Source organism: Simochromis diagramma, unplaced genomic scaffold, assembly GCF_900408965.1.
Source record: "Simochromis diagramma unplaced genomic scaffold, fSimDia1.1 OVJJ01000669.1, whole genome shotgun sequence".
NCBI classification, from domain to species: Eukaryota; Metazoa; Chordata; class Actinopteri; order Cichliformes; family Cichlidae; genus Simochromis; species Simochromis diagramma.
The window spans coordinates 2,854,299-2,870,318 of NW_024387458.1; the positions used below are offsets into that span (position 1 = coordinate 2,854,299).

General features: G+C 41.4%; 1 protein-coding gene and 1 long non-coding RNA gene across 2 annotated transcripts; one reads left to right on the forward strand and one right to left on the reverse strand.

Annotated features, from left to right (window-relative positions):
- Window positions 1-256: 256 nt before the first annotated feature.
- Window positions 257-8,570, reverse strand: kcnj16 (potassium inwardly rectifying channel subfamily J member 16). The gene is made up of 2 exons (XM_040014426.1): window positions 8,468-8,570; window positions 257-1,996 (listed from the first exon to the last, which is right to left on the reverse strand). The coding sequence occupies exon 2, from the start codon at window positions 1,984-1,986 to the stop codon at window positions 730-732; it is 1,257 nt and encodes a 418-aa protein (XP_039870360.1). The 5' UTR covers window positions 1,987-1,996; window positions 8,468-8,570; the 3' UTR covers window positions 257-729.
- On the forward strand, window positions 2,656-5,405 carry LOC120723107. The gene is made up of 3 exons (XR_005693664.1): window positions 2,656-2,988; window positions 3,913-3,972; window positions 4,420-5,405. It is a non-coding gene; the product is annotated as an uncharacterized LOC120723107 (long non-coding RNA).
- Window positions 8,571-16,020: the final 7,450 nt, after the last annotated feature.

A 16,020-nucleotide genomic window follows, 5' to 3' on the forward strand; every position in this document is an offset into this window, starting at 1 on the left:
CTTTGCTGCTTATACAATTTTGGTCACATGGAGCGATCGTGGCTCAAGAGTTGGGAGTTCGCCTTGTAATCGGAAGGTTGCCGGTTTGAGCCCCGGCTTGGACAGTCTCGGTCGTTGTGTCCTTGGGCAAGACACTTCACCCGTTGCCTACTGGTGGTGGTCAGAGGGCCCGGTGGCGCCTCTGTCAGTGCACCCCAGGGTGGCTGTGGCTACAATGTAGCTTACCATCACCAGTGTGTGAATGGGTGGATGACTGGATGTATAAAGCGCTTTGAGGTCCTTAGGGACTAGTAAAGCGCTATATAAATACAGGCCGTTTACCATCTTCCTGCAAAATATTAAAACAAATAAAATTAAGATGTACCAAGCCACGCTCAATGGGGAAGATGTGAGGTCTTATATTGGGAGGCTTCAACAAAAGTTAGAACAATGACCTCTGTCTGCTGACAGCACTGGGTATTTTAACTGTGTTATCTGCCACAAGGACCGTCCAGCTGCTTGTACATAAAGCAAAGGGTTTATCAAGCTTCTGTGAGGTTAGAACTTCTGAATCTGGATCACCATACCGGCTATCGTCACCTACTTTTGTAAAGTCAAGTGATATTTCCAAAAGCCTGTCTATATTTGAAACTATTTATCAATTTCTCAAGCTGCACAAGCTCAAACTTTGTCCCATCATGAACACCATTGCAGGATACTTTGATGAATTAGAATTTCACAGCTTTGCTTTCAATTTTCTTCACTTGGCTGATTATTTGGCTGAGTCAGAGTTTCTTGATCCTGACTATTGTCTGATTGAGATGGTGCAACACTTGGTATAGGTTGGCTGTCACTCACAAGTTCCACCTTTACCATCGGGGGTTTCAAATATTTATCACGGTGATCCTGAGATGGCGATTGTGAAGGGAGCCGTGGGGAAGAGCTGGGTGAATGTCGAGGTGAGTGTCGTGTGAGCTGCAGTTGCTTCTTCTCTTCGAACTCCTTAGCGCTAACCAGGGGGACGTGTATCTTTTCAGTGCGATGGAACAAGTTGTAATCCACCCTGTAGCTCTTCCTGCCGACTCTGATCATCTCCTGGAACAGCTGACCCCAGAGGATCTCGTTTGGAGTGTAAGAGGTTCGCGTCTGATGCAGAATGCCTGTGGAGTCATCTGTGTAGGTAAATGACACAACCAGTTCAAAGTCTGCTCTCTGCAGATCAGCATAAGTCATGGAGTACAGCGGGCTGCCAGGTTCAATCTTGTGATAGATGGTGGTTGGTGTGGCGAGGATGATGTCCTTCTGCTGGATGACCAAGTCTTCATAAGTCACATCAACTCTCCCAGTGGCGTGCATCGTACTGCGGACTATCTGGGCGGTAGCTGTCCCCTCCACCAAGTGGTACCTGCGGAAGTCCCCAACTCTCCAGGAAAGATAAATGTAACCATTACGAAGGTTGATGACAGCACGGTTGCTGAAGCCCACCGTCTGCGCCCTCTTTCTGGCCGAGGCCATTTTGGCAACAGCAATTCCAATGACGAACGTATCAATGAAGCAGCTCATGACGTCTTGTATGGTGACGATGATGATGGCATGCATGCAGTTCTCAGACATTCCTCTGAATCCGTAACCAATGGTGGTCTGAGTTTCGAGCGAGAAGAGGAAAGCGGCTGTGAAGCTGCGGACTTCAAACACGCAGGGTTCAGTGTTGGGATCCTTGATGTCTCCGTTAGCGAGAGCGATGACCCAGAAGAGGATTCCAAAAAAGAGCCAGGACAGAATGTAAGAGAGAGCAAAGATCAGAAACATCACCCTCCATCTGATCTCCACCAAGGTGGTAAAGATGTCGGTCACAAACAGCAGCCTCTCCTCAGGAACATGGCGGAACATGATGTTAGAGCTGCCTTCTTTACGTACGTAGCGGTATTTGTTGGGTCGGGGTCCATTTTCGGTCTTCATGGGGATTTCATCAGTGCGGCTCACAGATGTATACTGTCTGTGATGCATCTTCCAGAGGCTGCAGGGAACATATCAAAGATATCATATGCAAAAATGCAAAAACAATGGCAAAGACAATAACAGATCATTCTTTGATGTTGCAAGGTGGTTAGTACCATGACTAGAAGGTTCCTGGTTTGAACTTCTGCTCGGTTTAATTGGTGAGTCTAAATATCTTTAGGAGTGGATGTGAAAGTGAATGGTTCCCCATGGACTGCCTGAGATCTATCCCACCTTATGTCCAAAGTCAGCTTGGAGGGTCTTTGTAAGGGATAAGCAGTTAACAAAACATATGGAACGATGGATATTCTGATATTGTCATTGAATAACCACTTAAGTATTTTTTAAAGGAAAGATCCAACCATAAACCATCATTTGCATTATGGTTTTAAAATATGAGAACATGTTTCTTTCCCTGCTCTTACCTTACTTTAAACAGTATATTTGAATTTTTTTGTCCTGTTGGGCGGATAAAACAGGATATTTGTGCAAATCAACTGTCTTCAGGATGTTTTTCTTTAGATTAATCTTGAAAATAGCAAAAAAATTAAATTAAATGATAATAAAATCATTTGTTTGGGGGTTTTTTTTAAGCTAGAAAGGCTGGATGTGTCATGGTCTGTGGGAGTGCCTGGAGGGGTTTTCCTTCTGTGGCTGCTGAGCCATCCCTTGGGGGCGGAGACTTCAGTGCTTCACCTGAGCCTCATCTGCGAGCAATCAGCGGGAGACCTACTTAAGCTGACTCAACTGGCTCCTCCTCGTCAGTTTGTTCTACTCTTCTTGGCGATAAATGACGTTTACTCTTCGTGGTGGTCCTCGTGTGATTTATCTCTTGGAGTAATTTCTGTCTTCCCTTCATTCAGCGGAGTTCCAACCCTGGCTTCGCCTTACTTGGACAGTCTCTGTCTCCCAGCCTGCCCTCCGACCTCCACGCTTCAGCTTGAGACCCTCCAGACGCTTTCCACGGACCTATCTCCCCTCCCCTCAGTGATACTAACCCGGACTGGCACAGTAAGGCAAACAATTCTTCAGTTTCTAACGATCAAGCTCCAGTTTTCTCTTCAGACTATAACTACCTCTCCCTCTGTTACAGAATATTCCCCCGGCTCTCTGACCTCTTCCCCATTCCTGCAACTAGCCTTATTGGGCCTCCCTCGTTACTTTAGGTCACTGTTCCAAATAAATATCACTGTAAAGCACTCCTCGCCCGTGTTTGTCTACGTTTTCGGGTCCACTTAACTGGGCGAACCTTTCGGTTCATGAAAGTATCTCCCAGATCGTATCTCCCATAATAATCGTATCTCCCAGATCTTTAGAATTTACCTCCTAACTAACTTTGAATCAGTTCCTGACAAGAGTGTTAAAATCAACAGCTTTCTATAGTTTGCCACTTTGGACTGAGAGCTGTGCAGTTGGTATTGTAGTTAAATTGACCCAAAACCTGAGTGAAGGTCATTAGAGTAATGCAGGTCATGACAATTGGAGCCAACAGACAAGCAGACGGACAAGTCTGCAGACTGAACAGCCGCCGTCTGATGTCTGACCTAAATCAGGAGTCCAAAAATTGTGACACGAAAATGCACATTTTTGTTAAGGCTCTAATTACACTTCTGCACATGCACCTGAAATATCCCCATTTATATTCAGCTCCATATCCATGTTCAAACTGCCTCAGGAGAGTAGCAAAGTGCTAGATAAGAGTCGATCCATTTACTGTTACCATTCATAAAGACAAACTGAATTAATTTTGACTCTACTGCTAATTAGCTATTGAGTGTTTTTGGTGTCACGATTAATTTCTGACAAGAAGCAGAGATGTGATATACATAAAGCTGTTTAATTATTTAACATCCTCATTTGGAACATCCCAAAGGGCTTTTTACTGTGAGAGTAAAACGCCCGCCCTCTTCCATTTTCCACTTTCTCTCTTTCCAGACTCTGATGCTGGAGGAATCAATTAAGAGTGGAGGTCTCCCTGTATTGAAACATCAGTTGGTAATCTCCAAGGTTATGTCATTTGTGTGGTATTTTATAATTTTGTCTTCATTGTAGATTTGTTCTGAAGGTGTATTTTTAGGCAGCAATATGGGAATGTTTACCATGAATGATCCCACTTTTCCTGCTATTTGTGTTAATATGTTTAATCCTAATGGGGCAGTTGCCTGGAGATACAAAACTCACTGCAACAGTGTTTGCTCGAGCTGCCACTTCTTTTAGCTTCTTACTTAGTTTTTGTTTAATAAGCCATTGCTAAGGTGATGGCATTCATGCACCTTCAGGCAGTAGTGGAATAAATCCATTAAAGGCTCATCTATTACGGTAATCATCATTAGACGATTAAAAGTTCTGAAAATGCATCAAACAGAAGATTTCATGTGAATTGTGCTGTTTTATCTTGTTTTATGCCACAGATTAATGTCTTTTGCACATATTTCCATGCAGAGTTTTGCTGCTGTCCAAAATCAATGGCCCAGGATCCTTTTTTTTTCTGGGTGGAGGTCAAAGTACTGTCAGAGGGCCAATAAAGGAAACACCACTGCATTGAACTGGTCAAAGTTAGCAGGGGAAAAATTAATGTGGAAACTGGAATAGTGTCATGGTGCGATCACGGGCAGAAGAAGGATCAATCACAGCCAAACCACTGAGAGCATCCTCTACGCCCAAAACAAATGGGTTTTGAATCACCGCTATCTGACTGAGTGAACCGGGCTCCAGTCACAGACTCCACTTTCTTCTGGCCACAGTGAACATCCCCACTGCCAGAGCATGGAGCTCGCTCCATGAGGTCATAGAAACAACGTCCTGTTAGCTTCCCATAATCCCTTCCTAAATACCCTGATAATACAAAAGGAGAAAAGTGCAGCTTCCTACTGGAAAGTAACTGACACGGAGTTACTGTTGCATTTGCAGGTTATCAATTTGAAATCTAACTTTTAGTTCCCATGTTTTTCAGAACACTAGAAAAGTGAAGGCAGTCATCGAACGTTCATTAAGATGTGCCAAACGATTCATGTATTTGATACTTTTCTTTAGTCGTATAGATTTAAGCTTCCAACAAATACTCAGTTTACATGAAACAAAGTGAAAACCACGTTCGTTACTGAACACTGGTCATTTCAGACTTAGGTACTAGGTACTAAGCAAGTCAGTACCAAGAAATGCAAAACAATTTCAATGACTGAATAGCTGGGCTGCTAAGATATTTATTCATTTTTTTAGATATTCGTAGTGTTCTAATGAATAAATCTGACTTTATTTTGGTAATCGTGCTGCTTTTTTCTTTTAGCAGCTCCAAGTCTGTCAAACTTCTCAGTGATTCTCTGCAAGATCTCAGCGTTTTCACTGAAGAACGTCCACTCTCAGGACTAGTAGCATTCATGGGCTTCAGTACATGAGTCCTGACTTTTGCTCTCGAGCTGCATGATACACATTATTATACACCAAATTAAGTTGCAGGGTGCTGCAGTGGTTATCACTGCTACATCACACCAAAAAAGATTCTGGGTTTGAATTCAGTGGCCATCGTGCTCCTTTCTGTGTGGACATTTTGGGTGCAGCACCATATGCTACTAAAGCTACAGTAACTAACTGCCAACTGATTGTGGAGTACACATTCTTTCTGTAGTGAGCATCAGTTGTTGGGATTCAAGGTACTTTATTTGTCACATGCATAGTTGTACGAGTACAACACGCAGTGACATGTATCCTGACACACTCCTCGACTGTGCAAAAAGGGAGAGAACATTATATACATTTAGTGACTCTATACAGGGGGACATTATGTGCAGTAAGTAGCATTATATGCACTGGGCGCGTCACTGACTGGTCTCTAGGCATGCTTCACCGGGGTTTAGCAATAAGTGACTGCCAGCAACAACTCGCTAACTGTTTGGGGAATACCGCTTTGTCTCTTGTGGCCCTGTGATTGGCAGTCAATCGCCCACCACTCTCAAGGTCTGTGTGACATGACCTTAGATTAACTGATTGGCTGTAACTGGCTGAAAGTATGATTGAGAGTATGAATGAGTGTCTTTGTGTTAATTCTGTGATAGACTGGTGACCTGTCTAGGGTGTACCCCACCAAATCCCTGCATTGGTTATGCAATTTAAAAAAATAATGGACATTATGGTGCATATTAATCCTGGCATAAGAAAGATAACGCGTGTATGTTAGTTATGCTGCAATAGGCCTGCTGAGCATTTCCTGTTCACTCACATATTTTTATTCCCCTTTGCATTTAATCATCAGTTATTCTCAATATCAATATATCTCTCCCTCCCCTCAGCCCATCCTCTTGAAAGGGAGTTTTTCCTTCCCACTGTCGCAAAACTGTTTCATACAATCACCCGATTGTTGCGGTTTTCCCTGTATTATTGTACAATCTTTATCTTATAATAAAAAATGCTTTACGGTGGCTGTTGCTCTGATTTGGTGCTGTGTAAATAAAGCTGGTTTGAATGTAAAATTTCAGAAAAATTTCAAATAAAAAAAATACAAATTAAAACGAACATGGTAAACATCTTGTTGGCCACGTACACAAATTGGGAAAATGCACATTAGATTTAGGTAATGTACATCTTCACAAGTTTTGCAGCTACTGTTAAGAAATATTTTTTCTTCTCCTTCAGGCTAGACACCAGGACACGATGAAAACGAATCTAACAACGAATATTAAATGGAGTCATTAAAACTGCTCTTTAAGAGTAACACAAGCAGACAAGTTAAATTAAGATACTTTCATCTTGTTTCATGTGGTCAGCTAATAAACATAATTACTGCATTATTAATTTGACATTTCTTAAGGTGATGTAAGTGTTGTCAGAGTGAATTTGATCATAACAGGAAGTGGAATGTCAGGCTATGAAAAGACCTTTTAATCAGGGCCCAATGTGTTTTTAAATGTTTCAAGATACTAAGAAAAACAAAACCTGTTGCAGTCATGCGATGAATATACTGTACTGTAATCTGAGATTGCTTTGTTTCTCTAGGAAATGATAGACAGTCGTCGGAATATTCTTAGCAACGACTACAGCGGCATTCAGACAGGCCTCGCAGGTCCCTGTGAGATGTTGACTCATGAGGTTGGGCTGTTTTCACCACAACCACTTTGCTTAATTCTGTGTTCTGTGTACAAAACACAGCATCACACAGAACAACCAAAACACATCCTGACCTTTGGCGTGACGTTTCCACTGCACTCAGAGTTGTGATACTTTATATTCCTGAGGTTTATGTCATTATCTTTGCAAACATTTTTGATAGCGTCCTTTTGTGTTCTAAATTTAGCCTAAATGTCTAGGAATCAAAGGATGAACTCTGGAAACAACTTGGGCAATTGGCTTGTTTCCTCTCTTGCTCGGGGCACTTACAACTCCATTACATGCTCACTTACTGCAAATGACACTGTGCCACCCATTTGCGGTTCACTGAAACAGAACCGTGTATACGGGTGGCTAGCTCAACTCTACCCCGGAGCTTTCTGCCACCTCTAATGACCTTCAAAGCCTCCAATCTTTTGGGAATATTTCCAGCTCCCTTTAGACTTGCATTCAGTTGTCATTGAGCCTTGCTGCAGGAGGTTTAGTGCCTGAAGTTTTTAAATGCACAATAAAGGATGCTGGTCATTTTTAAGCAGCCCACTCCTGAAGGTTAATGGTTTATTCACGCTTCAAATACCACATGAATGAAACACGTGTTTGGATTTGTGTTCGCTTCATCAGAGACAGTTCTTCATATTTCAGTATATTTCTACTAATTCTAGTTTCTACCATCCTATTACAGGACTTTTTTTTTTTTAATTGTAGACCTGGGTAATTTAATTTAAATGTGTTGTGTGACTTTTAAATTTTGCTACAACTGCACGATCTTTCTCCATAACCGGCATGACCTTTGCAGTCTGCATTCTTGCTTGTTTGAATGTTCAATAGACACATATTTATAAAACAGTCAGTGCTGCTGTGATGAGCCGTGCCACCTCTTACATTCACCTCATCTCTTTACTTTCAAATTAATTTCCTGCATCGCTTAAAACACATGTGATGTTTAAAGTAACCCTCCAGGCAAAATCAGATTTCGTTGTGAAACACGAGTACAAGCATTACTTATCACCTTGACCACATCTCGTCATGTACTTTGTTTTTTTTAAACAGCCAGGCGTCGTGTTCCTGCTCCTACTACTGAAGCTCAGATTACCAATTGTTCTGTGTACTTCTTGCAGTAGAAGTTATTCATCTAATTATAAGAGCCTCAGGCAACCAATAGGTAACACCAGTGCTTATATAGTATACAGTAGGGAATTAGCTAAATGGGCAAAGACGTTTTACCATTTTTATCTAGTAGAATAAAATTATTTCTTTTATTCTTTGAAGTCTCTAAATCCATATTTAATGTCAGTTCCATCAGGCCTGCAGATCAGTTTGACACTCTGACACTGACATTTCTGATTAGCAAAACAGTAAAAATATAAAGACTTGACAGATCAGTTCTTACCTTTCTGTAAAGTTAAATGCTGATCAGAGTGCAGGACTGTCTGTACCTGGGTTGAGAGGTTCTCCGAGCAGCCACCTGCTGGAATGAACCAGCCCACTCGCCACTGTAAAAAACAAAGATTAACACCTCCCTTTAGCATCTTGTGATGTCACACAGGCAGGTGAGCATTTGTAATTTTGAAGGTGTGTCTATGCAGAGTAAGGAGGGCAGGAGTGCGTACATGTAGATACAACTTGGGTTTCGCACATGTTTCTGTTTTGCATGTCCAGATCAGTTAATACAATGCATACAGCTGAGTGCAAAAGTCTTGAGCCACACCTTATTCCTTTTGTTCCATTCTGTCGAGATGATCCCACACTGCTTTAATAACACTAAAGTCCAAGCTCTGGAGATTGTTTCAGTTATTGGCATATTAAAAGAATAAGTCTCTGATAATCAGATGCTTTCCAGATGATATTGCATGGTGGATCACAAAATCACAGTACTTTTCTGCTCATTGTTCCGTTAGTTTTTGACGACGTCTCCAACACCACTGACTGAAATGCAGCCCATGACAGAGCCTCCACTGTGTTTCACAAATGCTGTTGGACCTCTCTCCTCCATACATGTTGATGATGACTTGAAACAGAAATTAAAAATTTGGATTCATCGCTCCATCAGACCTGTTGAATCAGTTTAGAGAGCATTTCTGACGAGGCTTTAGTGAACATTAGATGGATCAGTTTAAGGGTCAGATATTCAGGTCTCTCAGGTTTTTGAAGAACCTGATTTTTTGGTATTGTTCATCTGCTGTAGATGGTACTTTCTACATAACTAAACATTAACATTTTATATCTGTCTAAAGACAATATTTTTTAGTTTCACACACTCACACACACAATTTAGAAAAATTTGTAAAAACAAACAAAAAAATACAGGTAAGATTAGTGCTTGAGTAACCTTGATATGCATCTGCAAGCTGCTTTGCAACCCAAGTGCACTCTGTGTCTGACTTAATCAAAGTCATATCTGTTCTCATTGATGCCTGCCCCGTTCTGGAGGTTTATACTATAGCTGTGCTGTTAGATACATCATAAATAAATGCAACACATCAGTGTTCTTTTGACTATATGTAAATACATTTCTGTTATGCATCCTGAAATGGTTTTGGTTACAAATTTCATCAGACTGATTCAGCAAGCGTGAACGGAGAAAATGCAGAACAGTAAACACGTAGGCGCTAACCCATAACCGATGTGTTATGGGATTAGCTGTGAATTATAGGACTTGAACAGGAGGCTCGAAAAACAGTGCATAATAACAAGGCCGGAGCGGTCACACTGAGAATGTTACAGGTAAGAGTGTGAAGGAGCACATGCATGAACATCTGCTGGTAACAACACCAGCAGAAACGGTAATAATTCTAAAAATGTTGCAACAGCCAGCAGAATGTTAACTTAAATGTTTCCAAGGACGAGCTTTATTGGAGGCTTGGTTGCCATGTCACTTTCTTCACGTCATCTTTACAATCTCAAAAAGCTCTCAGCCTTTTGATTTCACCGCTCGTCATACATTTATGTCGTTATTATGCTTCAGGTGGAGTCTCTGTCTGAGTGATGGCGTGGGACCTCTACCTGTGAGGTTTGATGTTTCCTCACAACTTTCCTTAGTTGACGAGGAATCGGTTTATTTGGTGTCAGCCTGTGAATCAGTCCTTCTCTTCGGCCTTTGGCTGTGCACGAAAAAGAAAACAACGTTTAGCTCATCCGCCTGCGTTCACAACAACGAGTTAACAACTGGTGAACTCAGTGCTTTCTTGTGCCTCTCTTTTTGAAAGGTCTAGTGTAAATTCCCTTATTCCCAGCGCTCAACTCAAACATCTAATCTCTTACTTAATAACTGCTCTGCTATTTCAGTCTTCTTCCAGGACCTAAAGCATGACTCAGGTTTCAAACAGGGAATTCTTTTGCCTGCAAGCCTGTGTGTGGTGGTGGAGAAAGCATTCATAAATCTTACTTTGATAGTACATGCAATCCTTTTCATATAGCTACAAACAAATCTGGGACTATGGAAATTAGAGCCTGCTGTTAGGTCAATAACCCCCTTAAGTGTTTATAGTATGAATAGTGGCAAGTAGATGCCACAAATGGCTGAAAGACTGACTTGTGCCTTTAAGTATACCTGTCATTACAGCTAGCCTCGTGTTCTGTGCAGACGGTGGATGCTCATATTAAATGTTTTAAATAGTGAGGTCAGCGCATGGGTACGTAATCCCTATGAGCCAAAAGCTCAGGCTTCGCACTGCTCCAAACAAAAGGTAGACGTAGCCAAAGCGTTACTACTCACTGGTTCCTGGACTTCATTTTGAAGCTTTGCTGGTGCCATGTTGTTTTAATTTGGAGTCACAAGTGACCATATTTGGACAAGAGCGCTTTGAGGGCCCCGAAAAGCGCTCTATAAATGCAATCCATTATTATTAAGAGAGCGGGGTGCCATGTTCTGAACTAACTGCCCGGCTAGATGCATCTATTAGAGTCACACGTCATGCACGGACACAGATACCTGCTCATTAGTCTTAAGAAACAGATTGGAAAAATAGAAGAAGTGGAAACTTTCTGTACTGCACAGCAGCAAACACAATCATGAGGTCCAGTTCTGGGAATTGGTGGAAGTGAGGCCCACCTGAGAGCCATCAGCTACCTTATGTTAGCACACCTGTCACCACACCCCTAACTTTAAGTCACTGTCCAAACAGCTGAGCTCCAACATTCATCGATCACACAGCCGAATAGTTTTTTCTACTCTTGGCTCTGTATGATGTCAGCGAGGGCAGATATTTACCTGCTAATAAGATATATGAGGATTACTTTGAATTGTGAATCATGCAAAGCTGCTCTAGTATTGAAAAATAGGGAGCTGGAAATAAGCTCTAAGTATGAAGTACCCTTCGTGTAGTTAAAAAAAATTAGTTAAAAGATGTTATAGCAGCCTTTAGTCTCAGTGTAGGAGTAAACTCACTGATTTTCATATTTTTTAACCATTCAGAAAAAGATCAAATCTCCTTTATCAGACCTCTCTCACTCTGACGCACAAACGCTTCGTCAGCCGACCCATCTGTGAATACTCCTTCATTTCTGCGTCGACTGAATCAAAACACAATGATGCATGTGAGGAAAGCTTGTTGTTGGCTTCCCCCTGCAGAGACAAGACTTATCAACAGTTTTTTTGTGTGTTTTTCAAACGGCGTGATAAAACAAATCTTTTAAAAATATTTTAACCCAGAAAACTGAGTTTTACCCTGTAAAAGAATGATCTTTTCCTTACTGTACCAAAACAACAGTAAAAAGTGAATGAAAGAAAATCTCCACACAAAAAGCCGGTTAGTTTGTGCCACGTCTTCTGCATCCTGTGGAAGAGGAACATGTGCTTTATAGGTCGTTTATCATGGTAGAAAACATCATTTTGCTGGACTTTGTGGTTCATTTTGGTTGTGAACTTAACCCTCCACTGTTTTGCTGGGACAGCACTATATGTTCACTGGCTCCTGCTGCAGGAAAACACATTAATGCCAGTTATTTGACACCTTAGCAAAATCTGCAGACTCAGAAGGCAAAGTACATGAAATGACTCAGTGCTTTTATTTTTCTAGTTGGGGCACAGTGGGGGGTCCTCACATTAAATTCCTCTGGGTGTCTAAGAGTATGTCTGCCAGTTTTTCTGCTTATGAACCTGACTGCATTTTTTGAAAGTGAACACATTTTAGTGTGTGTGTGTGTGTGTGTGTTCCCTTGTGTCTGCGTGCATGCTAATGTTACGTGTGCATGAAGTTGGTGGGTTAACAGGGGTCTCAGCAAAACGCAGACCCATAACAAATCACCTCATTTCCAGGAAAAAGAAATAATTTGTTCCCAATAAAAATGATCCACAAAAATACATGAGAACAGTGTGCACGGGGCTCTGATCAAACGTCCGCTTGCAAAGCCAAGGCACAAAATTAAAGAGGCCAGAAAGATTTCAGGGTGTGAAATGCAGACACTGGCTGCTTTCTGAGCAGAGATGCTTCCAAAGAAGTGCTAGAAAAAAGGAAGAGATTTTCAAAATGATAAAAGATCAGCCAAAATCTTTTCTTGTAGCAGCTTTAAACAGACAGACTGCATCAGAGAAAAGGTGAAAAGGGGTAGACATCATTTTCTGAATAATTTAATGTTTATTTTAAGTGAGGCTTCAGTTTTATGCTGATTTATTTATCTTGATCTTGAATTTCCCATTTAGACTAAAACATGTGCTTCTGAAACGTGCCGACTAGCAAAATCTACATTTATTATGTGATATGCATTTAAACTGTGCATCGAGAGGAAACGCTGTTTGCTTTCTCCTCATTTTTTGGACTTTCTTTTTGCCTTTTATGGGATGTGCCTCTGGGTGTCCACTCAGGAAGTCCTGATGGTAAATCTGGCCGTGGCCCCAATCCCACATTTGTTTCCTCTGTGTGCATGTCTGTGTTTGCGTGTGTGTATCTCTTGAGCATCTGTGCAGCGTGTGTGTGTGTGAAAGATTGCATGCATGTAGTGTGTATACCGGCATTTGTGAGGCTGTGTAGTTGGCATGAAATGATTCAGAGTGTATCTTCTTCTAAAAGGGAGAATAAGCAAACAAACAGTGTTGCAGTAGGAAGCTGTTTAACAGCTGCTGAGGTTTGGTTCACTGCAGTTCAGTGATAATGACTGTTAGAGCAGGACCCGCCGCGCTGGACATCCTGCTCCGATTTCACCTTGATTACACGTGCTTGTCGTTCATGTTCGCTACATGACTTCAGCGGAGAACGCAATCTCTCTCCTTTTCTCAGGTGGAGAATTTATTCAACTTGTACAGAAGCGCAGACCATAAATAAACATTGGCAGAATCAAGTATTTAACTCTTTAAAGCAATATGAAAACCTGAAAAATCTCAAAAGTTTTTTCAGTAATAGTCCATGCTCAAAGGCTTACGATGAGCCACCACCCACCACCATGGATTTATCACAGAACTGGAAACAAGATTTTTAAAAACTGACTCATCTGGGGGAAAGCTGCTTAGTGATAAATAAAAGCACCAGAGAAAGTTTTCCAAGCCTCCACCACGGGGTACCCGAGCGTGCCGACATTAAAGGTGCAACCGATGATCAGGGGAACCAAACCGAACTGAAGACATTAGCTTTCTGCACCTTAAGGTTGACTACACAGCTGGTCAACACGAGCGGTGAAGGAGAACATCAGAAAAGGTTTTCACATTTTTCCAGAGGAAGTGCATTTACATCTGGAACGGCTGAGGATGGTATTCCCTCCTTTATTGGCAGCTGGGGCTTTGGATAAGCTGGTGGCGTTGGCTCAAGTTGGAAAAAAGACTTAAAACTTCCTGCTGACGTTTTAACCAGTAGACATCGAACAGCTTTTTATTTAATTTTCCTAATTATTTATTTTTAAAAATAGTCAAAATCTTCATGAGTCCATGAATTCAAGTTTTTGGTTTTTGTTTTTGTTTTCTCTTGTTGCTCTTTCAGTGACCATTGCTTTGCTATGTGATCTTATAATTGTTTGCAGATTAAGGAATTACTCAGTTTTCCTTGGTAACGGAGCAAAAATGAAATGAACACCAGACAGCTTGAGGAGTTCCTCCACTACAACATTAATTCCCTAAGCTGAATGAATGTAATATTTATAAGGTATATAAACAAGATTTTACTGATGCAGTTCCTCACACGTTAATCATTTAGAAAAAGAATATGCGCGGGGTGTGAAGTTTTTTCGACTTCTAAAGTCAGGCGTGCAAAGGAAACGTTGGTGAGTCACTGCAGCGTCACTTTGAGCTGCAGTCAGTTTTGCTTGAAGACAAACGCCGATTAAGACACGCTGCTTTGCTTAGCCTTGCTCTGAGGGCAGCTCTGAAGCAGTTGCTGTGTTCGTGTGTGACCGAGTCTTCTTTGGATTACAGAAGATTTTCTTTAGCCCGTATTACTCGACTGTATAGAAAACAGCTGAAATTTCAAAATGTTTTTGCATTTAGATAGTTACACGCAGACACACGCTCATATACCGACCAAAGAAAAAGAAAGAAAGAAAAAGCGCTAAATCGTCAGGAGGGAATTTTGGGCTGAGTACACTGGCCGGGGATCCTTGAGGTTCCAGTAATTTCACTGTGTCTCTTGTTTCATTCAGAAGCAACTGTTATGTGCTGCATGTGTGAGTTTCATAAGCATTCTTATGTCATGGCTCATGAGGCTGTGATGTGACGCTAATCTAGCCCAGCACCACCAGGGGAAACAGCTACTTTATACTGGCTCTCAACCACAGCGGACCATTTGGCGAACTTTGTAGGTTTCCATCTTCACTATTGATTCTTCTCTCACTGTTGTGCAGCTCTTTCTCATCTCTTTCATTTTAATATTTGTCTTAACGATATTAAACAAATGAAGAAATCATTTTGTTGTTATCACAGCCACTTGTGACCCCATTTGGGACTTTGTTACACCCAAATGCAAGCGGGCCTAATCTGTGCTGAAAGCAGGGCCCTGATTTGAACACTTTGTACACCTGTATCAGGGCCGACTTTCAGAGTTATTTCAGTCACAAAAGAAAACTGCCAGTTTTTATCCAAGAAGCTGATGAGCCATAGATTTACAGTAGCCTCAATCAAAATGTTAGTTTGTTCAAAGTTAGCTTCACTTAACCTCCCCAGTGATTAAAAATGCATCACAAATACACAACAAGCGTGACTGCAGTAATAATGCTGCACACAGTGCAATGGGCCACCTGTACCTGAACATCAATCGTTCCTCAGCATCTTTACCTTCTGACGAGCCACTGTGTGGTGGGTGTTTTTTTCTGTTTTATTAACAGCACAGAACCCAATTTTTAAATCACAGCACGTCACTTTAAAAGCAATCATTATTATTAGCTTTCTTTTATTTCCTGGACTGGGATTTTTAGCCCTGTGACATTTAGCTCTGTTGTGTTGTGCGGTGGTTTATACATTTGCCTTACAAGTAAAAGATCACTGGTTTGGTTCAAGGTGGAGATACAACTCCCTTTGGGGAAGTGTCAAGAAGGGAGTCTGGTGTGAAACATCTGCCTTATCAGTCAGTGGTTGCTTGCTGCCCATCTAATGTATAAATACAAATTGTTTGTAATATGTTGGCAATCTGATGTAGTCTTAGCACAACACATCAGCGATGCGTCTCTTTGCAAAAGAGACTTGACTCTTGACTCAACTTAACTCATCTGGTTGTATTACTGAATAAAAGTAATATTGCCAAAAGCCTATGTCGCTTTGCAGTTGGATTTCCATCCTGAAGCAACTATGTCACAATTTGTGGAGGAATTTTTTAAATTTCTTTTTCAAATCTCTAAATTTTTCCTTCTGGACTTCTAGGCGTGAACTTCTGTTTGCGTATGTACATGACAACAGACGAGTTATTTGTCACAGTTAATTGCAGTGTTATCACAAATTGCATGTAATCGCCAACTTGACCCCATTCACTCACAGACTGATAACAGACCGATTCCATTTCATTGCATTTCAATTTGATGCATCAAAGT